The sequence below is a fragment of the Arachis duranensis genome, chromosome 8 (assembly GCF_000817695.3).
Source record: "Arachis duranensis cultivar V14167 chromosome 8, aradu.V14167.gnm2.J7QH, whole genome shotgun sequence".
In the NCBI taxonomy this organism is placed as follows: domain Eukaryota; kingdom Viridiplantae; phylum Streptophyta; class Magnoliopsida; order Fabales; family Fabaceae; genus Arachis; species Arachis duranensis.
The window spans coordinates 38135726-38158894 of record NC_029779.3 but is presented as its reverse complement, the minus strand read 5'-3'; the positions used below and the strand labels follow the sequence as shown (position 1 = coordinate 38158894).

Genomic DNA, 23169 nt, shown 5'->3' with positions numbered 1-23169 from the left:
CATGTACTTAATTTGTTACCGTTAGATCGACTTTGTGTAACCTCATTTCGAATATAATTTGTCCACTAATAAAAACATAAATTAGACATATTTTGTAAGCTCAAATATAAACATTTTTTCATTTATAATAATCTTAATATGCTTTTAGGATACACATTACTTAAATTCTTATTAAATTGGCGTAAAGAAATATAAGAGCAAACTTGGTTATTAAACATAAATAAAATAATAATAAATTAATTTTTTTAAAAAAAAAAACACCAATTTGGCGACACGTTCAATGAAGCACTGAGAAGCAAAGAAAGTTACAAGATTACACCAAAATAAGAAACTGGTTTCTCATCGGTTTCTGTTTTCCTTTTTAACAAAAAATAAATCTGAAATCATCACTCATAATCTTTATTCTCTTCCTAGACGTGGATGCTTCTTAACATCTCCATCTCCATCACAATCACAACACAACGCAGGTTCACGTTCATCTGTTTCTCGTTAAAACTAATAACCACTTTATATTATTATTAATTCATGTTATTTTCCAGCTGCATGTATTCTTTATATAATAATGACCATGATCATCATTATGAGCTAAACCTTCAGCTCTTGTTCCTTTCCTCCTGCAACTTACTTACCCTTCACGATTCTCGTCTTCTTTTCTACTCTCTCAATGTTAATGCTCGTCAAAATTTGAACTTTTGATCCGGGTATTTCTCCATTTCAGTTTTTCTTTTCCCTCTTTCTTTCGAGATGAATTTATCATCCGTTTATCAAAGAAACGTTTTTGGATCCTTGTGTTTTTCTAGATATGATGTTTTCATTTCAATAACAGATTTAGAAAAATCTTCTTTTTCTTTTTAGCTGGTTTGATAAGAACAATTACTTTAGTTGTTGATTTCTGTAATATATTTTAATGATTCGGTTCCCTTACTGAATGATCAAAGAGTAGGTATAGATTGAATTTCTTTAATTTCATGTTTGTTACTTTGTTATTGATCGATTCATTTATTCATTGAACAGACACTATTCAAAGGAAGAGAGTATTGAGGAGACTTAAGAGGATTCCAAATATGTATGTGTTAGTGGCTGTTGATGATGGATGGTGAATTGGAAAAACATTATATGTTTCAGTGATTCATGAAAATTGAATAAGAATCCCTGAAGCTCTAATTAAAGAGATGATGGGGTCCTTGTACTTAGAGAAGAAGTGGTTGTTCCCTCTCCTAATAACTTCAGCTGTTTGCATATTGTTTCTTGTTGTGACCTCAAGCTTTGGTGTTGCATCTTCAATTCACTCCCTGAATTCACTCTTTTTCTTTCTCCCGTCTCATCAAGCAAACGAAACCACCGATGTCATGGAAAGAAAGGTTGCCCCTGCTCCAGCTCCATCTGGTCCTGTGATTCCCCGGTTTGCCTATTTCATTGCGGGCTCGAAAGGCGATTTGGAGAAGATTTGGAGGACTCTTCATGCTGTTTACCATCCGCTAAACCACTATGTTCTTCATTTGGACCTCGAGTCCTCGGTAGAGGAAAGGAATGAGCTTACTTTGAGAGTTGAGAAGCAGCATATCTTCAACGAGAGGGGAAATGTTTTCGTGATTCAAAAGGCAAACATTATTACTTACACAGGACCAACCATGGTTGCTGCTACCCTTCATGCTTGTGCCATTCTTCTAAAGAGAAGCAAAGATTGGGACTGGTTTATTAATCTCAGTGCTTCAGATTACCCTCTTGTGACTCAAGATGGTTAGTTGTTCGGCTTATAGAAGAAATGTTTCTGTTGCCATTTTTAAGCTTCTTTTGCTCGATGATTATTAGACTAATATACAGGTGTATGATTCTGCAGATCTTCTATATACTTTCTTGGAGGTAGATAGAAATCTTAACTTCATTGAGCACACAAGTCGGTTACGATGGAAGGAGTAAGTTTTCCTTCTCCCTCCTTCCCCCTGACATAAACAACATTACAACCCAAGGTTATCGAAGTCCCTAGTTGATTGGGTCTCCTATCTAGTTTATGGATTTACATGTATACTCCTATGAGTTCAAGCATTCAGTTTTACGATTCTAGTTTACCAAAGTTCCACTAGTTAGGTGAACTCTCAAGTTTGATTATCTTGATTGAACCTGCTTTTATACATGATCCCGAATTGGACCACATTGTGCAGGAAAAAACGAGCGATGCCTTTGATTGTTGATCCAGGGCTTTACCAGTCAAACAAATCTGAAGTATTTTGGGTCACTCCTAATAGAAATTTGCCAACATCATTTAGACTATTCACTGGTTAGTTTTCTTTTTTCATCTTGTAATGATTGAGTTTGATCACACTTTTCTAAAGGTTCATTTATGCTAATTTGGAGGAGGATAGTCAACTAAGAGAATGAAACCAGAAATAAATTGTGTAAACTTTTTATTTTTTGTTGATGAGATGTTGGTTGCTCTTGTACTTCAATAAGTTATCTATAAGAGATAGCTTCTTAAGGCACAATTACAATGTATGCATGATCAACTTCAAAAACTTGTTCTCTTAGGTAGCGTTTGGTGGAGAGACAGATACTGAAAGACTGAGACTGAGAGACAGAGACTAAGAGGCAGAGACTGAAATAAGTTTTAGTATTCTGTTTGGTGTCAAGTGAGAGACAAAAATTGAAACAAGAATAAAATTCTAATTTAATTTGCACAAAGAATAAAATTGATGGAGAGATGAATATGGTGGAAGGGGGTAAAACGAGAATTTGAAAAGTTGAATGAGGGTATTTTTGGGAAAAAATGTTATTAAAGTTTCAATTCCCGTCCCTAAGAATTTGAGTCTCTCGTGTTTCCGAGGTACTGAAATACTGAAATTTTAGAGACAGAGACAGAAATTTTAGTACCAGTCTCTGAGCCAACAAACATGATACTGTGTCTCAGTCTCTCAGTCTTTCTCCCAATATTGCAAAACAAACGCTATCTTATAGCTTGTATTCGGTAATGTTAGCTATTTCAAGACAGAAAATACAAAGACATTGAGACAGAAACAAAACAAAAGAAATTGTGTCTCTATTCCTATCCTCGCTGTCCCAATTTTTGAGACGGTAGAAAATCAGGCAAATTTTATCTCAAGAAAGAGACATTTTGTCTATTTATATATCTTTCTCTTCCTCCAAACAACTTCTACCTCAGTATACAAATATGGCATTATAGTTTCTTCTTTCGGTCCATGAGATGCTAATTTTCAAACAGTTAACCAATGCACTATGTTTTTGACATTCTATTAGGCTTTACATGAACACATGCACACATGAATCAATATAATTTGCGCTCACATGACACATGTTTGAGATGTTCTATGAGTGTTAGCAACATGTTGGCCAAATAACTGTTGGTCACCTAGTAAGTAGGACTCTTTTTCTATTTCACTTTCCATTTTTTTATGAATTATTGTTGCTACATTTTAGGTTCAGCATGGGTGATTTTATCGCACGAATTTGTTGAATATGTTATCTGGGGATGGGATAATCTACCAAGGACCCTTCTCATGTACTACACTAATTACGTTTCTTCCCCGGAAGGCTATTTCCATACTGTTGCGTGCAACTCGCCGGAGATGGCTAAAACTGTTGTCAACAGCGACTTGCATTATATTTCTTGGGACATTCCTCCGAAGCAGCATCCCCACATCCTAACCATCAAGGACACAGACAAAATGATCGCTAGTGGTGCCGCCTTTGCAAGGAAATTCGTTAGAGATGATCCTGTTCTTGATTTGATAGACAACACATTACTACATAGGAGCCCTGGACTATTCACAATGGGAGGTTGGTGCTCAGGAAAACCAGAATGTACTGAGCTTGGGGACATATATAACCTCAAACCCGGTCCAGGAGCTGAAAGGCTTAATCGCCTTGTTTCGCAGGTGGTTTTGAATGCTAAATCCAGTAAGTTTCAGTGTATCTAGATCCTATTGGGAGCTTTCATATTGCTTGAGATGGAAGAACCAGACAAATGAAGGCGTTTTTTTATATACAAATTACATATTCCTGATTCATAATAGTCGATTTAGTCTCTTTTTTACACGTGCATAAATTAATGTTTATGAACGTATTAACAAAGGTTAAATCGACTATCCATATGGAATGGATAGAATGCCACCAAAGTAGGGACATAACTCATGAGATTGGAGTTAAGGTGTACATTATTCATAAGATAGTTGGGAAACATTTCAATCCCACATTGTGAACATTTTATGCATAACAAAAAGATTGGCATCATGATATTGCCATCTTTCTTTTTGTAGGTCCTTATTATTAATATAAAGGTTTCAAAATTCTTTTATAAGCATCATGATCATTGAAAGCAAATATTGCCATTTCTACCCATAAATATCTAGAATGTTGACAAAATTATTATTAAAAAAATAATTATTTTATACCCATAAAATATGAATTTCGTATGACAAAAATATTCAAATACCAAAAGATTATTCTAAATTTTAAAATTACTTTTATCTTCTTCACCACCACTGTCACCATTTACGCCTTCTTCTCTGACCAATCCAATTCTTTCTACCTCTTCTAAGAAACCAAGAACAAAACCTTCAAACTATTATCACTCAACAGCCAAATTTAAAACTCACCAAGCTTTCTAGTAATGCAATTGAATAATTTTGTCGTACGAAACTCATTTTTTATATAGGTAATTTTACAAGTGTTTTAAATATTCATATACAAAAATGATAGTTTTTTCAAATTGAAATTCATAAATAGACTTCGAATGATTTTTTGTTGTTTTACTTTATTTTTAGTCATTTTGGTTAGCATGCACAAAGGCATTTGGGTTGTACGATTTAATACTCTAATCTTCCATAAACTATGAAAAGGCCAATATCATTTGACAAATAGTGGCTAACATAGTTAGATTTGAGATTTCACAGGAGTCGGCTAATATTAGTGAACTAAATTATCTAAAATGAAAACAAAAACCAAGGGTCTAAATTCAATTTTCAATTTTAATTTTTAGGTTTAATTACTCCAAAATTTTATATAATTTTACTAAATTTTTAATTACATCTTTACATTTTAAAAGTTTATAAAAACTTTTAGATCCCTAGTTAATATTAAAAGTTGCTTATATTTACATCAACAATGTTAAAAAAACATAATCCAAAATTATTTTATTTAATTTAACGTTTATAATTTTAGGTATATAATATCTATAATTAACCACTTATTACATCTAATATTATTTAATGATTTCAATAATAATTAAAAAATACAAAATAAGATAAACAATAATTAAAAAAAATATAAGGATAGTAACTTTGAACTATTTTAGACTAATTTTTCATTATTTTTTAAATATTTTTTATTTACATATTCTTAGAATATTTCAGTATTTTTTTAGGTAGAATATTCTTTCTTTTTTCATAAAGGCGCACCCACTCAAATTGAATAACTTTATACAACTCTTCTAACTATGCAATTGCACTGTAACGTAAAAACATTAAAGGAATCAAAATTTGCCACACTGTAAGCTCATCAAACTAATAGACTTTCATCTATAGATATAAGTATTACACTCCATAATTGATGTAAATATAATTTATTTTTTATTTTAAAAAGACAATATATTGCGATATGTTGACATCCCATAATAATACAAAAAAGAAATTTTAAAGAGTAACAAACAAAAAGATAAAATAACAATAAAGATATTAATTAATACAATATGTGAAGCCCATTTAAATAAATTATTAATGTATGAAATTGTATTTAAAACTACTGAATTAAAACTATTTTTTTAATATATAAAGCAATTTATTAGAATCCATGTTTTTTAGTTTTAGTTTTGTTTAAAATAAAAAAGTGTCTAACTTTTTTTTCAAGATCGCTCATGTATATACAAAATGCCATACATAAAAATAAACTTATTATAATTTTTGAAAATTTATCTTGTACTAACTATTGCATAGAGTCAACAATCTAGAGCTCAAATGACATAGTTTCTCAATCTGATTTAGAAGTTGCAAATTCGAGTTTTTCCATCTTTAATAGAAAAAAATAACTATTGCATCAACAAAAGAAACAATAGACATAATATGCTTGAGAGATAGAATAAATACTTATAATTTGAGTTATTTGTTGTAATGAGAGAATGAATATATTAAAAAAATGTACTCTTTAGTTTAGCTTATTTCATTTATTTAATTTTATAGATTTTGGATTACCTTTTAAGATTTGACCATTGTTAATTGTAAGTAAACTAGTATTTTATATATTAAAATTTGATTTTTTTATATAAATAAATTTAAACTAATACACATATTATAAATTGATAAACTAACTTACCATGTAGGAACGTTTTAAATCATTTAAAATAATTTGGTGTAGTTTTAATTCAATAAATAAAAAGCTAAACCATAATTTTTCTAAGCATATGTAGTATTGATGTATCAGAATTTTATTTAATTAAGAATTAAATTTAGAATTTTTTAATTAATATAAATTATATGTACATAGAAAAATCATTAAATTAATCCTAATGTATTTTATAAATATATGTGATGTTTTACTTATTTTTAATATATTTTAATATATAAATAAATAATTTGCCAATAAATTTTTTGTGTATACAAGCGTGACATACCTATTCTATTAATTTTATTAGGGTGTTAGAAAGGTATTTTTTGCTTGTATTGTTATATAGAACAAGGAAGATACATTACAATTTTGAGATAAATTGAAACTCCTAAGTATGCACTATGGATCCATTGATTTTACAGCCATGGTACATGTAATATGTTGCTGGAAACAGCAAAGAAGAAACAGTCCGTATTGATTAGCTATATGTTCCACAGTTTCGCATGGACATAGTTTCTTCCCCTCATATATATAATAATCCATATTAGTTGTCTGATATCGCTCTTCTGCATGCTGGCTTTATGTGGTTACTCATTGAAGCACCAGTGATATGCAACTAATTTTTCTGCGGCGAACACTCAGATGCAGTCGACTTCACGTGAAGTTGATAACTGAGAGCTGTTGGATGGAAATTTAGTCAAATTAGTCAAATCATCTAACGGCTCTCAGTTATAAATATGCATGTGACTCGTGTAATAATTGTTGTTTCTGAATAGCAGAATTTTGAAACTGTAATAACTTCATGCTAGAATTTGGCTGAATTTGATTATCAAAATGAGTTAGTCATATAATATTATCGAAAACTTAAATATGTTAATGTATAATTATATGCCTTTTTTTATTTTTACCTCTCCCCATTATTATGTACAGGAAACTCAAGCCTAATGAATCCATTGGAGGAGTGCTGTGTGGCAAACATGGGACATGAATGTGTTGATGTGGAGGAGAAAGGAGCAAAACAATATAAAGTGTGTCAAAATCCTAATCTTGCATTCTTCTGGGACATCGTTCACCCGTCACAAAATGTTTGGAACGCCATCTTCACTTTGTTTCAACCTTCTATAGCCCAATTCACTCTACCGTAAAAACTTGGTGTCACATGGAATTCTATTCTGTTTTTGCTTTTAAGTTTAGAATCCTCATCAGCAGCACTGTAAAATCCTAAACTAGAATATGATTTAGTTTCTAATTTATAATAACGTTTAAGAGACAATAAAATTTTAGATATAATAAATATGTAGTTAAGAATATTATGTATATAAAATTATGAATGTCTATATAAAATAACTTTAGCTATCCTTGTCATCACTTTCGTCATATATGGACAATGTGGTTCACAATTGAATAATGTCACACTAATATTAGTTAGTAAAATTCGTTAAGAATTCATATTAAATTTAGGAGGGAAAATAGTAAAGACCATGCTTCACTTAATTATTTTTAAAAAATTACATTATCTGTTCTGCATCTAAATTGAAAGAGAATAGAAATATCAATGAAGTTAATTATGATTTGAAAAGATGATCCTAATTAAAAAGTATTTTTATAACTAAGTCTCTAATCAAGTTCACAAGAAATTACTGTTTTTGATCCATTTTTAATTTTAATTTAATTCATATAAAATTAAATTATGTAAAAATAATACAAATTTTTTATTTTAAAACAATTTTCTTTTGAAAAAAACAACATTATAACGAAATAATACAAAAATTTTGGAAGAGAAAGAGGAAAAGGAAAAACAAATATGATATGAAAATGAAATACAGAAAGAGGGAAAAGCTTGAAACAGGAAATTTAATTAGAAATGTAGTTGAAAAAAATATTTGTTCAACTAACACTATTGATTGAGTAAAATCCCCCAGATCAAATGTCTTAGGTCAAATTCTTTAAGACCAATTCAAGTGAAGAAAACAAAGGAAATAAAATTAAAAAATGGATCTCTCCAATTCGTTCATCTTATTTGATTTTCCTATAAACATGATATTCATATAACAAATTGAACCCTACACAAATGGAGTAGCTTCCATGCAGGAATGTATAAAATCTTATATAGATATTTTTTTCCTTTTTCTTTTTTCCCCTTTCATTTTTCCAATATATAATTATCTACATGACATTTTTTCTTCTTTCCTTCATAAAATGAGATCAATCTTGACATCTCACTCTTCACTTTTTAACTTGTTCCGCTATGATCTAAAGCAAAAATTTTGTTGTGTTACAACTTACAAGGAATTTGTATACTGGTCTATATGTAGCATATACTTGTTGAACAAGTCTTGTGTTGTATCTTTCTTGCTGAGTGGATGCATAACTCAAACCATCTCCAGAATCTTGACATTCCCAGTCGAATTCGCGGCGAGTAAGGTGGAGGACTGGCCGCGCCAACATACCGAAGAGACAAACTGTGTGGCATCTTCGACTTCATGGCCAGAAAGGGGGTCGGTGTTCTGAAACTTGAATGATAATGCTGGCATGGGAAAGGCCTTGTGGTATATGAACACCTAAGTCAACACACAAGATTTAATTTCAGTAGTACCGCATAAACCAATACGAAAGAGAAATGTTTTGTGTACTTATTATGTTAGTCGAGAGGTGAAAATACAGGTACAGTCGACTTCACGTGAAGTTGATACTTGAGAGCCGTTAGATGAAAATTTAGTCAAATCAGTCAAATTATCTAACGACTCTCAGGTATCAACTTTACGTGAAGTCGACTGCACTTGAGTTTCCACCTAGTCGAGAACTGTTGACTTGGTTAATACGAAAAGGGATTGAAAAGGACATATGGAATACCTCATTTGTCTCTGAACCGGTGGCTATATAACCGTCGGAAACTGATAACCCCACAAAGTTCTGCAACAAGGAAAGATACTTCAGCAAGATAACATATGAACTCAGAGGGAATAAAGTTAGTCTTATCAATGAACATACCTTAACATTCATATGACCGGTGAATGATTGAACAGGCGAGTCGATGACTCGAGACGCGCATGTAGACAAATCCCAAAGCTTAAGTGTGTTATCCGTGGATGCAGAGGCAAGAGTCACATTGTCTACAAACTTGATGTAGCTCACAGTCTTACTATGTCCAATCAATGTACAAAGCGGCACTTTCAAGTTGCGAAGATCATAGTAGTATATCCGGTGATCTGCCGAACCAAATGCGAGGAAGCGAGCTGAATCCAGAGGGAACTGAACGCAGCACACATTTGCCTTCGTCTTGATGGTACCGATACTAACTCCCTGCAGTAACAACAAAGGTGAGAGAAACAACTCATCATACACCCAGCATTAAATAATAAAACATGCAATAGATGATTGCAGTACGTTTAGTTTTCAAAGCTGACATTCCACCAAGTGCAAGAATGGAATTGCCTGATTGATACTCCATAGCTTGACAGAACCGTCATCGCTCCCACTTGCCAACATTGTCGGGTCTGCTGATGAGAAATCGATCGACCACACCCGCCGCTCATGCTCCCGCATTTCGGACAGTACTTGACTTCTTGTCACATCCCATAACTGAATAAGACAACAAATTCAAATATCGTTACATAAGGTATGAAATAGTGAGGGGAGTGATTATAATCATACATTATACAACATGATACGAAGGGAAGTCTTGGGGCAACAGTCGAGCTGTTTCTGTGTAACCTCAAGGTCACGGGTTCAAACCGGAGAAACAACCACTGACATAATTATCAGGTTAGGCTGCGTACATTACACCCTTTGGGTGCGGCCTTTAAAAGTTACTAAAATTTACTCCTCACTTGATCCTCTGAACCATACACGACTAAGCAATTACATTTGAGCTACCTGTACAACCCCTTCGAAGTTACTCGAAGCAATTTGACTTTTGATGTAAGTATTCCAAGATATGCTGCTCAGCTTTGACCTACTAGCCATCTCCACCACCGGATAGTGGATATCACGATCCTCATTTATGATTGCATCACATTCAAACACTTTGATTTTCTTATTCACGCCAGCAGTAGCGAAAAATTCTCCATCACGATCGAAGCTGAGTGAGCATACTAGGTTGGAAGAATGCAAAAGATCTCCTTGCTTAAGGTCAGCCTTAACCTTTAGCTTACTGAAAGATAAGTACTTGCATAAACCCTCAAGGAAAGGATTTATCCAAGCACTTGAACCCTCCCTGCATTGCTCTTTTGATGCTAAGTTGTTGACACAACTTCTTTCAGACACAACAACAGAACCTCTACCATCGTTTGCTAAAGGCAAATGTCTAGCCACTGGTCTCGCCAACGATGGTCGGCAACGTGTTAAGAAGTATGCTGATTCTAGTTTCTTAAAGTTCCTCATCAGCCGTGAGCTTTTCGAAAGATAACTTCCCTGATTTTTGTGATCATCAACTATGTTATCATCATATTCCTCCATGTTTCTAACATGCATCCCTGGTCTAAATCGTTTTCTGGTCCCCGTGCAAGCAGAATCCTCACTATCAACAACAGTCATGGATGGGAAACTTGATGTTGAATGATTATCACACCCTAGTTCGGCTCCGGTAATCTCTTTAAGTCTGCCTTGCTTCTTGGCAACTTCTTCAATATCTGAACACAGAAATGAGATAGTGTGTTGCAACTTCTCAGCTACTTCCCGTTTTCTTTGTTGAATTAACAAAAGGAATTCTAGTAACAAGTCCTGATCCTCTATTCTGTGTCGAAGTTCTATTGCCGCTTCACGTTCTTCCATGTCATCTCTCTGTTCATTGAGGAAATCGCTCTGCAGCAACTCCCTGTCACACAAGAAAACAAATGATTTAAAAATTAACTATGTTGATATTACAGAACTAAACCGATTCTTTGCTATCAAAAAAGTATGTAGCAAAGTATAGTACTTGGTCTTGTGATCCATAAATCTTAACAAAGAACTAGGCAAAAAATGAAGACAGTATGATTTTAGTAAGTAAACATTTTCCCATTGTAGGCAACTTCTTGTCCTGTCAAAATATCATTTCTATTATATCAAATGTTACAATATAGGTAGGGGTGGCAAGCGGGAAAGCCCGCCCCGCCTAACTGCGGGCTGGCGGGCTAAGCCCGCCAAAGCTCCTCTTTTTTTTATTTTATTATTAACTACTAAATAATATATATAATTTCACAACCATATTAATAAATTTAAAATTTCTAAAGGCATAAAAATTGTATTTTTTATATTCATAAACATTAAAGTCTTTGTAATTATAAATATCTAATAAACATAATTATCTACCAAGTTTTCATCCAAAACATAAGTATAAATATTCTCTCCAAAGTAAAATAAACATAATTTAAAATATAATTATAAATATTGTCTCCAGAGAAACATAAACATAATCCAAACTACTCAATTTTTATCTTCGTACTCTTGTAAGTTAGGTTGGGGGAAGTTAGGTTTTGGCCAAATAATTGTAAAAATACCCCCTCACTAAAAAAACACTAAGCTCGGCGAAAGAAGCCCGCCCCGCCAAAGCTCGCGGTTTAAGCGGTGCGGGTTAGGCGGGATTTTGCTATTTGGTGGTCCCACTTTTCCAGTCCGGCCCGCCTTTTTGGCGGGTTACGCGGGCCGGGCCGGCGGGTTTAGGCCCGTTTGCACCCCTAAATATAGGTTTCGGCAAATGTTTTAATAATTATACTTCACCCAGAACAAAAACATAAATATCAGATACAGAGTTTCTTAACATAGCTAATATAATCCAACAAAGCAACACTATGCAAAATTTATTACATGAATCTGAGACTGATATCATATATTAAATACTGTATCAATCTGATTAGTCTATCAAACAGTTAGTTCATAACAGCCTCGGAAACCAGGGGATATGTAGACCAAAAGCCTAGCTTAAATAATCTAATAGCCAAAATGTAAAATAATATATTATATATACTTGAAAGTAAACATGCCTCTAAAGTACTAGATAATTGAGACATTTCACAAACATGTTGGATATTGATAATGTATGAGCCGTACGATGAAGATAAATTACCCCAATGTTGGACGACTGCTAGGCTCAGGATGTAGTAACAGTAAGCAAAAGGAGGCTTCTTTAGGCCACTTTAGAAGTAACTGCGGAGGAAGAACTCTGTGTCGAAGGCTAGACATGGTTCTACTCTTCTCTTCTCTTGAGCTCAGTGGACAGAATAGCTGGTCAAAATTCGGAAAATCAAGTGAGAATACATAAAAAATAAAGTTGTATAAAGTTAGCAAAATAATAATAATAAAAAGTTATACAATTTGTTATGAACCTCAAAAAGGAGAACCCCCAAGCGGTAAACATCTGAAGCACAGGAACTAGGACTGCCCGAAGCCTCTTCGGGACTAGTATACCAACTCATCTCCATCAATAGTATCTGTTTCATTGGAAATGATTGCTTCTTTCCTTCTACTTCTTCGGCCTTTCTCCTATCCTTCATTTTATTTTCTTCTGTTTCTTCTATTAACGACGCACGAGCTGCATACACTGCACTCGACAGCATGCAACTAGAATCTGACAAAGCAGTTGTTGAGGGTTTGACAGGCACAAAATCTTCACTTCCTAAACTCCGATGATGCATGTCGTGGGGGCAGAGAGACATTGGAGTTTTAACCTCAACACCTTGGCCATTCAATCCATCTCCTAAAGAATCTGATCCAGAATCCGAACAAGATGCAGATTCAATAAATGAGATGTGGTTGAAAGACGACATGACAAAGCAGGAAGGCCTGACATTATGAACTACAACTCCTTGAGAATGTGCTAAGTTAACAATTTCTACTATTTGCCTAAATATGTGCAAACATTCAAAGACATCTACGGATCGATCCGGTTTATCTAACCATTGCCTCAGGCTAATATCACCCCATTCTATAGAGCAAACAAAAGGGTCCGCCCCTACTTCGTCATCACAAAACCCAGAAAACCCACCCAGATTCTTATTGTGATCACCTTGTGCCAAAAGAACCCTGTCCCTTTCCTTCTTTGAGCTCGAATCGTGTGAAGCCTCACCAGATAAGCGATTTCTTTCAGGACAACGATGCCTTTGGTTCCTATCAGAGACTCCGGAACTATTCAACGTCCTCGAGCTATCAGATTTCTGCCAGGCAGAACCTGAAGAACCTTCCATCTTTATCCAGTTAGAGATGCATGTACACCAAGAACAACAACACATCCAACAAAAACAGTAACCCTCAAAATTCTTTTAAACTCTTGCAGCTCCACAACCACCATTTCTCAACTCAATTTCATTTCACCACTCAACATGAAACATCAAACTCTCAGCTTTTCTGCACTTAACAAACAAGATCACAACTTCATGTCAAAGCTAGCAACAAAGAATTTTCCAAAATTTCCCAGCATGCAGTTTAATCCCATTTAAATCAAAAGCTTAAAATCTAATGCAAATTCTTTCTAGTAGAGAAAATAATAAAAATTCAGGAAGACCAAACAAAAATAAACTAAACCTTCTACAGAAGTATATCAACTTCAGGAGACAACTCCAACAAAATGGAAAAAAAATTAAAATTAAAAACAAACAAACATGGACCCTCCAAAAAAGTACCAAACTTTATCCAAATTGATCAGAATTATCAACCACCCATTAGAGTAACAAGACAAACAGATAGATACAGCTACCAAAAGGAAGCAGCTAGAGAGAAAGAAGAGAGAGAGAAAGAGAAGTGTACCAGTTTCTCACCATGGAAGAGGATCTTCTGTTTCAGCTTAGGCCAACCTCAGAACAGAACCACACAAACAAAAAAAGTTTCGAGTTCCATAGAGACCCACACACATTGGTTCTGGTTCTCCACAGCCTCATAAATTCTAACCAATTTTTAATTTTGTCGAAATATATCAAAATTGAAAAACATAAAAAAGCAACCCAATTAAAAAAAAATCTCAAAGAAGAGTACAAAACAAATAACACCACACCCACATATTAGCCAAAACAAATAATTAAAAAGAAAAAAAAAGCACAACTTTTTAATTAAAAACTAAACAAATTACGTCAAAATTCAAACAAAGCACAGTTTCAACATTTTTTTATACTTAGCCATAGTTTCTAAAGTTTCAACTTTCTGTATCTTATTTGGTTACTGTGTTATGTTATCTTCATGTTGTTCTAAACAAGGACGTGGCACAACCTTAGCCTCAACGAGGAAGAAAGAGAAGAGAGAGAATATAGTAAAATTAATAACTTGTGGGGCCATATTTGGCATTTTAAAAAGATTAATACCATCCATGTTGTGATTATTAAATAATAATAAAAAAAGGCATGTATTAAAATAATGGGACTCTTTCTTTATTATTATAGATAAAAAGCGTGGCATTTCCTAATGTAGAAAAGTTATATAATTTATGTGACAAAGACTAAGCCAATGTGATTATGGAAGCTAGAATGAGATCTTGTTTGATTATTAATGTAAATTTGGTCTTTGGAGATGGTAAACAACTATATTTAAATATAAGTCTAATTACTTTAATACGATCAGAACCTAAGACTTTCTATTTTGATGATGGGCATGTCCAATGTGGTGATTCAAAATTTTAATTATTAATTTCTTAATCCAGCAACGTCCATGCACGTCTCAGAGAAAAGTGCTTCTTAATTTAAGCAGCAATCATTATTGGTTAATTAGTTACTAGTTTAGAGTGTGTGGCTGTTAATCAATTGGATACCATGTTGAACAAAAACTATTCTATTATTGTTTTTATAGAGTACAAATTTTTATTTATTATTATTTAATAATTATCTTTTTATTATTATGCCTTTTCTAAATTATTTTATGATAAATTATTACACTTTGAATAATTGGAGGAAATATCTCTGTAAAGCTTTAAGCTATACCAATGTATGAACTATGAAGATGATTAGGATATTTGGGATTTTCTTCCGTTTTTTTTCTCACTCATGTTTTGCCTCTCTTTTTTTATTACTATCATATTAATTATTATTTTAAACATTTATTTTTTTAAATTATAACATAAATTAAAAATGTATGAATATGTATGTCAGAAAAGTTTTAATAATAATAATAATAATAGATGAAAATTAAATTAAGTATTAGAAAGACACTAGGAAAGGTTAAGTAACAAAATATTAGATAGTATGTATAAAATTTTAGGTTTAAATTTCATTATTGTTAGTATTAAGAAAAAAGGATCACTATTATAATTTAATTAACTTAATTTCAATACTCTGTTTCTTTATTAATTAAGAGCTTTTTACCTTGAGTATATAGTAACTACATTAAAAAAAACCCATAAACTTTTAGAAATATCAAATTTTCATATTTAGAATTGCACACCAAGAATTTTCTTTCTTTATTATTATTTTTTTTACAATTAGTAGAAAAAGAGGTCCATATTGTGATTTGGACCCCAAATTTGGAATTGATGAGAAGTATTATGATTTTTATTGCAATAGTGATTTTGGCAACAAATCTATGTAAGTTCTAATAAATGCATCTGCTTGTTGTGTTTGGTTTGTTTGTTTTGTTTTGTTCATTTGTGGACACTTCCTCCCACTCCAAATATTGGGAGGACTTTAGGGTCGGTTGGTAGGACCTCAAACAATCACCCTTCCCTCATATACATATATAAATCAATTTAAATATAAAAATATATATATTATATAATAACAAAATCTCATCAAAATTATCTTCCCACAAGTGTGGCTGCTATTTCTCTGCGTTTTCATGTGCTTTTTCCTTGCAAGCTTCTACTTTGTTGGGAGAAGAATGATCACAAACAGACTGGTGGGGATTATATATCCTCAAGGATCTAGAAGTTACTAGAAGGCTGGCGATATTAAGTGTTATACCTTATTTATGTATAAGCATTTATTAATATGTAATCACTTATTCATTTTTTGTTTTTTTTAATAGATAACACATTATAACAGTAAAATACTAAAATGTACAGAATTAAATTTCTAATTAAAAGAACACACATTTAATACAACTAATAATTAAACATTTATCTTTAAACACTTTTTAGTAAGTAAAAAATATACATTCTTTTCTAATTAAACAAACTTTTTTATTTTTTATTTATTATATTTTATATTAACAACTTAAAATTAGAATTTAAAATTTACATGTTAGAGTTTAAAGCGTTGTATTCTTTAGTTTTCGTAAAATATAATAATATTTGCCGCAATTAAAAGATAGACAACGTAATATTATGTGATAATATTATCATGGAAGTAGATAGTTTCATAGTTCATGACACCTGGTTGATAGTATTTGATTGTTACTAATCTCCTCATTGAAACTATTGTTACATACACTTAGAAATAGAAGCAAGGGAGGGGAGAAAAAAATGTGGAAGGGAAAGGAGAGAGAGGAGGGAAGAAGAGAGAAAAAAAGAGATAGTGTTCTAAATTGGAAAATAGGAAAAATTTATAGTGTAAAGTAAAAATATTTATAAAGAAAAAAAAGAGAAGAATATTTACAAGTGTGAAGAATTAACTAGTGTACGTACGTACAAGTAAAAAAAAGTGATAAGTGTGCATACATACACAATAGTATGTATGAACGAGTTCGAGCACGTGTCTTATTTAAGAAATCACGTGCTTCGTGTTTTAGGAGCCCTTTTGGCCCAATTTTTGATGTTCTAAAACTAAAAGGAGAAGCTTACTCAAGGGGAAACATACCATACACCATCATATTATCATTTTGGAAGTTGAAGGCTAGGTTTTCATAATTTTTCTTAAAAAGAGAAACTCTCACTTCTCTCTAGGATTTATTAGGTTTATGCAGTTTACACTTTAATTTTGGAATTTAGCTTATTTCAAATGTAAGTTGTTCTTAATTTTCTCATCCTTTGCACTATACTTACTTAGATTTTCTTATAATTAAAGTTATTTTGTTAGTATATGCACTTGTGAATTCTTAAGTCTCATGTTAATAAATTTGATATTTTGAAGTTTATATATGCTTGATTGACTTGTTAGTATTGATTGTTTGCATTGTTAAGTTATAATTTTATTTAATTTTATAATTTACTATGTTATATTTCCATGTCTACCAAATGTTTATTGAAATGCTCATGTTGAATATAGAGTAAATTTCCATTCCTTGACTTTGGGATTGAGGAACTAGGATCTTAAAGTCATTAATGTCCAACAGTAAATGGTAATTTTGGGTTATTAGTTGATCTTGTTTTCACTAACGCTAGCTTTTTACTAACTCTAATTAGTAAGTTAGTTAGGATTTGTAGATTAAGACCAATTATGCCTATTCGACTTTTTCCATTATTTAGGGGTTAAGGTTATGACAACGATAAGATTCATTAACTCTCAATTCCTAGTCAAGGCCTCTTTTATGTATTTGAATTATATTCCTCATTAGCTCATTGCTTCAATCTCCCATAGTTTGATTTAATTGTCTTTTAATATAGTGGTAGCTTAGTCATTACTTCCCATTTATGTTTGTTTAGTTAATTGTTTTGCTTGTTTATTAAGTCTAATCTTGATCATTTAATTATTTTTAGTCCATTTAACTTCTAATCTCTTTAATTTTTGTTTTTATGAGTGAAAATATCTGAGTTTACAACTAATGATGCGCACTTAATTGCTAATCTAAGGGAGAATGACTTAGGATTAACACTCTCGGTTAATTGTTTTGTAGCTTTGTGACATATTTGTTTAAACTTTGGTTTATGTCGTTTGTTAGTTTGGAGCTATACTTATAACGAATCCATCATTTCAAGTTTTTTGCGCTGTTGAAGGGAATTATACAATTGTGTGTCATATTTTTTATTGTTGTAAATATGTGAATATTGTGAATAGTTACTTCTAGCTTGTTTATTTGACACTTGTTGGTAGTTAACACCCTTATTTTGGTAGTTATTGTTAGTTACTAGTTGTTAATTCATTTCTTTAATTACTCTTGTTTTAACTTTTAATAATTGCATGATTTTCATGATTCCTCAGTTGAACGTCATAGTCGCTTCTAAACCCGAACTTAGCCCTATTTGATTATGAGATAGAAAGAACTTTAACTCATACTAGGCAAATTCGGCGCCGGTTAGCATTTGCGCATAGTGAATCGGATTCTCTTGACGAGCAACCCGGTTCACCATCACCCTCTAATTATGATTCTCATTCTTCATTTGACAAGAGAACCTTATATTTTTCTGTTGGAAGTTCTGAAATTTCTGTGAGTGACTTAGGTGATATAAACATAGTGGCACCGCAGAGGATCACTCTTAAGGAAACAGGAGCTCCTGACATCACTTTGCAACAATTACAAGTTCATTACCCGAATTTGGATGCAAATTTCAAACTTAAGACTGGGTTAATCAACTTGCTTCCTAAGTATCATGGATTGCCAGGTGAAGATCTATTCAAACATTTGAAGGACTTTCAGGTAGTGTGCTCAACTGCAAGAAGATATGGATTGGATGAGATAGCTTTGCTTTCCCTTTCTCTTTAGAGAAAAAGGCAAAGGAGTGGTTTTATACTCAACCGATTGAAGTGATTACCAACTGGTACTTGTTGAGAAAGAAATTCCTAGAGAAGTTCTTTTCACCTTAAAAGACTGATCGTTTGAGGAAGAAAATTTCTTATATCATGCAAAGAGATGGAGAGACACTCTACGAATATTGGAAACGTCTTAAGAAGTTGTTTGAGTCTTACCCTCACCATTGCATTAACGACTTGGTGCTTATAAGTTGCTTTTGTCAAGGCTTAGTTCCACAAGACAAGCTCCTTATTGATGCCTCAAGTGGAGAATCTCTTACTAAGTATAAAGCTGCGGAAGAAGCATGGGAAGTTATTTCGGATTTAACGGATTCAACACAACACTTGAGGACAAGAAATCCCCAACCAAGGTCTATTGGATAGGTTTCTCTTTTCGGTGATGCTATTTTGACTAAGGCACTTGGTGAAATGACTATTTTGTTGAGACAAATCCATCAAAGTCAACAAGTACCTCCAATGCTCCTAGTTCAACCACAACCAACTTAAATTGTAGGACCCTCTCGACCATGTGGCATTTGTGCTTGTAGTAGTCATTACACTAATGAATGCCCACAACTCTAAAAGGATAATACATTGGCGGTAACTAATCCTTATCCACAAAGATCAACCTTCCATCAAAGCAACCAAGGTCCATATTAATATGGAGGAAATCAAGGTCAAGGGTAGAGAGACAACTCAAACCAAAGATGGTAATAACCCTCTCAAAGCTAACCCTTTCAATCCCAACAAACCTACTATCGTCAACCATCTCAAAATTAACAACCCTAATTCTACCAACCACCACAATCATACCAATAACCGTACCAACCACAAAATCCACCTTACCAACAATCAAACCGATAACATCACCAACCACCTTACCAATCTCAACCTCAATCAAGGTACCAACTACCACACACTAGACAATCTACTTAAAGCAACCAAGTCTCTTCCTTCAATCAAACCCATATGGATGACACCCTTCATACCTTCATCAAAGAGCAACAAAAATTCCAAAAGAAACAAGATACCTACATAGCTACCATAGTCGAGGCTTTGTCCCGTTTGACATTACCACCATCCAACAATAACTAAAACACCTCCCAACCATCAACCTCTAGTGGCCTACCCTCTCAACCACAATGAAACCCTAAATGTGGTCTAAATGCAATCACTTTAAAGTCCAGAACAATACTTGATGAGAGAGGTCCCAAGACTAAAATTGTGACAGATGATGTTCATGATGAAGAAGTTGATGAGGTGGTAGAAATAGATGAAGATGAAAAGGAAGATGTTGGAAGGAAAGAGGAAGAACAAGTGAAGTCCAAGGAGCCAAAAAAGAAGAACATCTTAAAAGAACCAATCTCAATCCCTTTTTCAGTGATGGTGAAAAAGGCCAAAAAGAGTGTTAAATTGGACCTTAATATGATGCAAATCTTCAAGAAGGTTGAGGTAACCATTCCACTATTTAACGTCATTCAACAAATTTCTAAGTATGCTAAGTTTCTCAAAGTTTTGTGCACACACAAGGATGAATTAATGAATTGGAGACCATTATTTTGGGTAGCTCTGTTTTTTCTTTAATGGAGGCTATCCCAAAAAAGTATGGTGATATGGGGCCATGTTTAGTCTCTTATGTAATTGGAGGAGTCTTATTGAAAGATTGCATGTGTGACCTTGGTGCTTGTGTAAGTATCATGTCCCTCTCCGTTTTTGACAAGTTGGATCTCTCACCATTGAAAAGATCAGCCGCTAGGTTTGTCTTAGTGGATAAAAGCATCGGTGGTAGGCATTGCGGAGGATGTGCTAGTGAGCATTAATGATTTATTCTTTCCGATTGACTTTTACATTTTGGAAATGTCTCTTAATGATCAAGGAAGACCCTCTTATATCTTACTTGAGAGACCTTTCTTGAAAACCTCATTATTCAAGTTTGATATTTTTTTCTACACCTATTCATTTGAAGTGGATGATAGAATGGTGGAATTCAATTTAGAGGAACCTATGAGACATCACTACAAGAACACTCCCTCCTTCGGTGTGATATCATCAACGAAGTAGTGGCAGAGATCCAAGATGAACTCCATAAAAATTTGAGTCTTGATAAAAGTTTAAGTGTGGGAGAAGTTAATGAAAATGATGAAAGTACCCACCACCTTCTCATGACCAAGAGGGAAGACTACCACATCAAGAAGCAAGGGAGGAATTGAAAGTTGAAACCCCTTCTACCTTATTTAAAATATGCCTTTTTTGATGAGGATCATAAAATTCCAGTAACTGTTGCAACAGAGCTTTCTAATCAAGAGGAATAAAGATTTCTTGAGGTATTACGGAAGTACAAGAAAGCAATACGGTAGATCTTGAATGACATTGTGGGGATAAACACACAAACATGCCTTTATCACATTTTCTTGGAAGATGGTGCCAAACCAATCTGACAACCTCAAAGGTGCTTGAACTCAACAATTCTTGACGTGGTTAAAAAGGAGATCATTAGACTCTTGATAGCAGACATTATCTATCACATTTCTAATAGTGAATGGGTAAGTCCGGTTCAAGTAGTGCCTAAGAAATTTGAGGTAACCATGTGAAGGCGAATAGTGGAGAGCTAGTAGCAACTATAGTTTAGAATGCATGGAGGGTCTGTATTGATCATTGGAGACTCAATCTGGCCACAAGAAATGACCCTTTATTCTTTATTGATCAAATGTTGGATCGGTTGTCAGGTAAATTTTACTACTATTTTTTTTTATGGCTATACCGGATATTTTCAGATTCACATTGCTCCTAAGGATCAGAAGAATGCCATATTCACATGTTCCTTTGGAACTTATGCTTATAAGAGAATACCTTTTGGCTTGTGTAATGCACTGACAACTTTCCAAAGATGCATAATGAGAGTGTCTTCTCCAATTTTATAGAGAATTGCATGGAGGTCTTTATGGGTGATTTTAGCATGTATGGCAATTCCTCTGATGTGTGCTTATAAAATTTAGCTAGGGTGTTAGAGAGATGTGTCAATACTAACCTTGTGTTGAATTTTGAAAAGTGTCATTTCATAGTGAAACAAGGCATAATATTAGGGCATATTATCTCTAGAGACGGAATCTTCATTGATCCGGCTAAAATTGAGGTTATTTCTAGCTTGCCTTACCCCTCCTTGGTGAGGGAGATTTGTTCTTTTCTTGGCCATGTAGATTTCTACCGAAGGTTCATTAGGGATTTCAGCAAGATCACTCTACTTCTCTCCCATTTACTCTAGAAAGATGTGAATTTTTATTTTGATGAGAATTGCAAGGAAGCTTTTGATAAGCTAAAATCTGCATTAACCATGATGCCTATTGTGTGAGGCCCATATTAGAATTGTCCATTTGAAATCATGTGTGATGCCTACAATTATGCCGGTAGAGATTGAACATAAGGCGTATTGGACGGTGAAACAATGTAACTTGGATTTGAAAGGAGCGGGTGTTGAGCACAAACTTCAGTTGGAAGAATTGGAATGTTTTAGGCTAAAAGCCTATAAAAATGTGAGGTTTTATAAGAAAAAATTTAAGGCATTCCATGACTAGAATATCCAAAGGAAGAACTTTAAGATTGGTGATGATGTGCTTGTGTACAATTTAAGACTCTGATTGATGCGAGGAAAGCTACGGTCTAAATGGGATGGACCCTTTAAGATGGTAAATGTGAGGCCGTATGGTGTAGTTGAAGTGGCTCACCCTTTTAATGAAACAACATTCAAAGTCAATGGGCATAAGGTGAAGCCTTACCGCACACAACCATTCAACAAAGAGGTGGAAGTGTTCCTCCTTGAGGATGCCCCAAAAGATAATCAGTGAATTCATGTCCGTCCAAATTAAGGACGTTAAAGAAAAGTGTTATGTGGAAGACACCCCACCATAGTAACATCTTTCTAACTTCCTCTTCTCTTTTAACAACTTTTATGATTATTGTTCTTCTTGGGTAGCTTAGTTTGGTAGATTTTTAGTGTCGATTTAGGGTATATATGTTAAAACTTGTTCCTCTCTTCTTTCTTTCTCTCTTCTCCAACCACCATCTGTGAGTACTCCTTCATCTTCTGTGTCAGGCATTGGAGCTCAACCAGCTCTCAACTTTCGATGACCTACATTGTTGCCACACCTCTGCCAGTGGCAACAACATAGTGCCATTGCATCCTTCCCCTCTTTCTCTACTTCAACAACCTTTATTCTACACCTCAAGTTCATTCCCATGTTTTCTTTAATATTATTGCTTTGATAATTAGTTAATTAGTTAGTTAATATCATTTACATATTGTTAGTGAATTTAAGTTGTTAAGGTAGGCTATGATTAG

The 23169-nt window shown here is 33.4% G+C and overlaps 3 protein-coding genes across 9 annotated transcripts; 2 read left to right on the top strand and 1 right to left on the bottom strand.

Annotated features, from left to right (window-relative positions):
• The first annotated feature begins 325 nt into the window (after positions 1 to 325).
• Positions 326 to 4269, top strand: LOC107462565 (beta-glucuronosyltransferase GlcAT14A). Of its 3 annotated transcripts, none has more exons than XM_016081174.3 (5): positions 326 to 467; positions 1015 to 1740; positions 1841 to 1916; positions 2163 to 2278; positions 3433 to 4269. In XM_016081174.3, the coding sequence occupies exons 2-5, from the start codon at positions 1173 to 1175 to the stop codon at positions 3930 to 3932; spliced, it is 1260 nt and encodes a 419-aa protein (XP_015936660.1). In that variant the 5' UTR covers positions 326 to 467; positions 1015 to 1172; the 3' UTR covers positions 3933 to 4269. The 3 variants fall into 3 exon arrangements, with proteins under 3 accessions (XP_015936660.1, XP_020985197.1, XP_052109042.1); XM_021129538.2 differs by lacking the exon at positions 326 to 467 and adding an exon at positions 479 to 701; XM_052253082.1 differs by lacking the exon at positions 326 to 467 and having other exon boundaries at positions 479 to 1740.
• A 4026-nt stretch (positions 4270 to 8295) lies between these two features.
• On the bottom strand, positions 8296 to 14223 carry LOC107462609 (protein SPA1-RELATED 3). Of its 5 annotated transcripts, none has more exons than XM_016081222.3 (8): positions 14056 to 14219; positions 12639 to 13656; positions 12380 to 12537; positions 10210 to 11149; positions 9769 to 9915; positions 9325 to 9636; positions 9187 to 9246; positions 8296 to 8894 (listed from the first exon to the last, which is right to left on the bottom strand). In XM_016081222.3, exons 2-8 carry the CDS (start codon positions 13539 to 13541, stop codon positions 8706 to 8708), a joined length of 2709 nt encoding a protein of 902 aa, XP_015936708.1. In that variant the 5' UTR covers positions 13542 to 13656; positions 14056 to 14219; the 3' UTR covers positions 8296 to 8705. The 5 variants fall into 5 exon arrangements, with proteins under 5 accessions (XP_015936708.1, XP_015936709.1, XP_015936711.1 ...); XM_016081223.3 differs by having other exon boundaries at positions 12639 to 13661; positions 14056 to 14218; XM_016081225.3 differs by having other exon boundaries at positions 12639 to 13661; positions 14067 to 14217.
• An 8008-nt stretch (positions 14224 to 22231) lies between these two features.
• Positions 22232 to 22675, top strand: LOC110274862 (uncharacterized). The gene is made up of 2 exons (XM_021130206.1): positions 22232 to 22363; positions 22484 to 22675. Exons 1-2 carry the CDS (start codon positions 22232 to 22234, stop codon positions 22673 to 22675), a joined length of 324 nt encoding a protein of 107 aa, XP_020985865.1.
• The last annotated feature ends 494 nt before the right edge of the window (positions 22676 to 23169 follow it).

Bases quoted from the DNA above. Each gene is read 5' to 3' on its own strand.
- LOC107462565 (XM_016081174.3), top strand. From the start codon at position 1,173: ATGATGGGGTCCTTGTACTTAGAGAAGAAGTGGTTGTTCCCTCTCCTA. The intron at 1,917-2,162 runs GTAAGTTTTCCT...CACATTGTGCAG, and splicing joins AGTCGGTTACGATGGAAGGA to GAAAAAACGAGCGATGCCTT. The intron at 2,279-3,432 runs GTTAGTTTTCTT...GCTACATTTTAG, and splicing joins ATCATTTAGACTATTCACTG to GTTCAGCATGGGTGATTTTA.
- LOC107462609 (XM_016081222.3), bottom strand. From the start codon at position 13,541: ATGTGTTGTTGTTCTTGGTGTACATGCATCTCTAACTGGATAAAGATG. The intron at 11,150-12,379 runs GTAATTTATCTT...CTTGTGTGACAG, and splicing joins AGCAGTCGTCCAACATTGGG to GGAGTTGCTGCAGAGCGATT. The intron at 9,247-9,324 runs GTATGTTCATTG...TCCTTGTTGCAG, and splicing joins CCGGTCATATGAATGTTAAG to AACTTTGTGGGGTTATCAGT.
- LOC110274862 (XM_021130206.1), top strand. From the start codon at position 22,232: ATGCCGGTAGAGATTGAACATAAGGCGTATTGGACGGTGAAACAATGT. The intron at 22,364-22,483 runs GTGAGGTTTTAT...ATGCGAGGAAAG, and splicing joins GGCTAAAAGCCTATAAAAAT to CTACGGTCTAAATGGGATGG.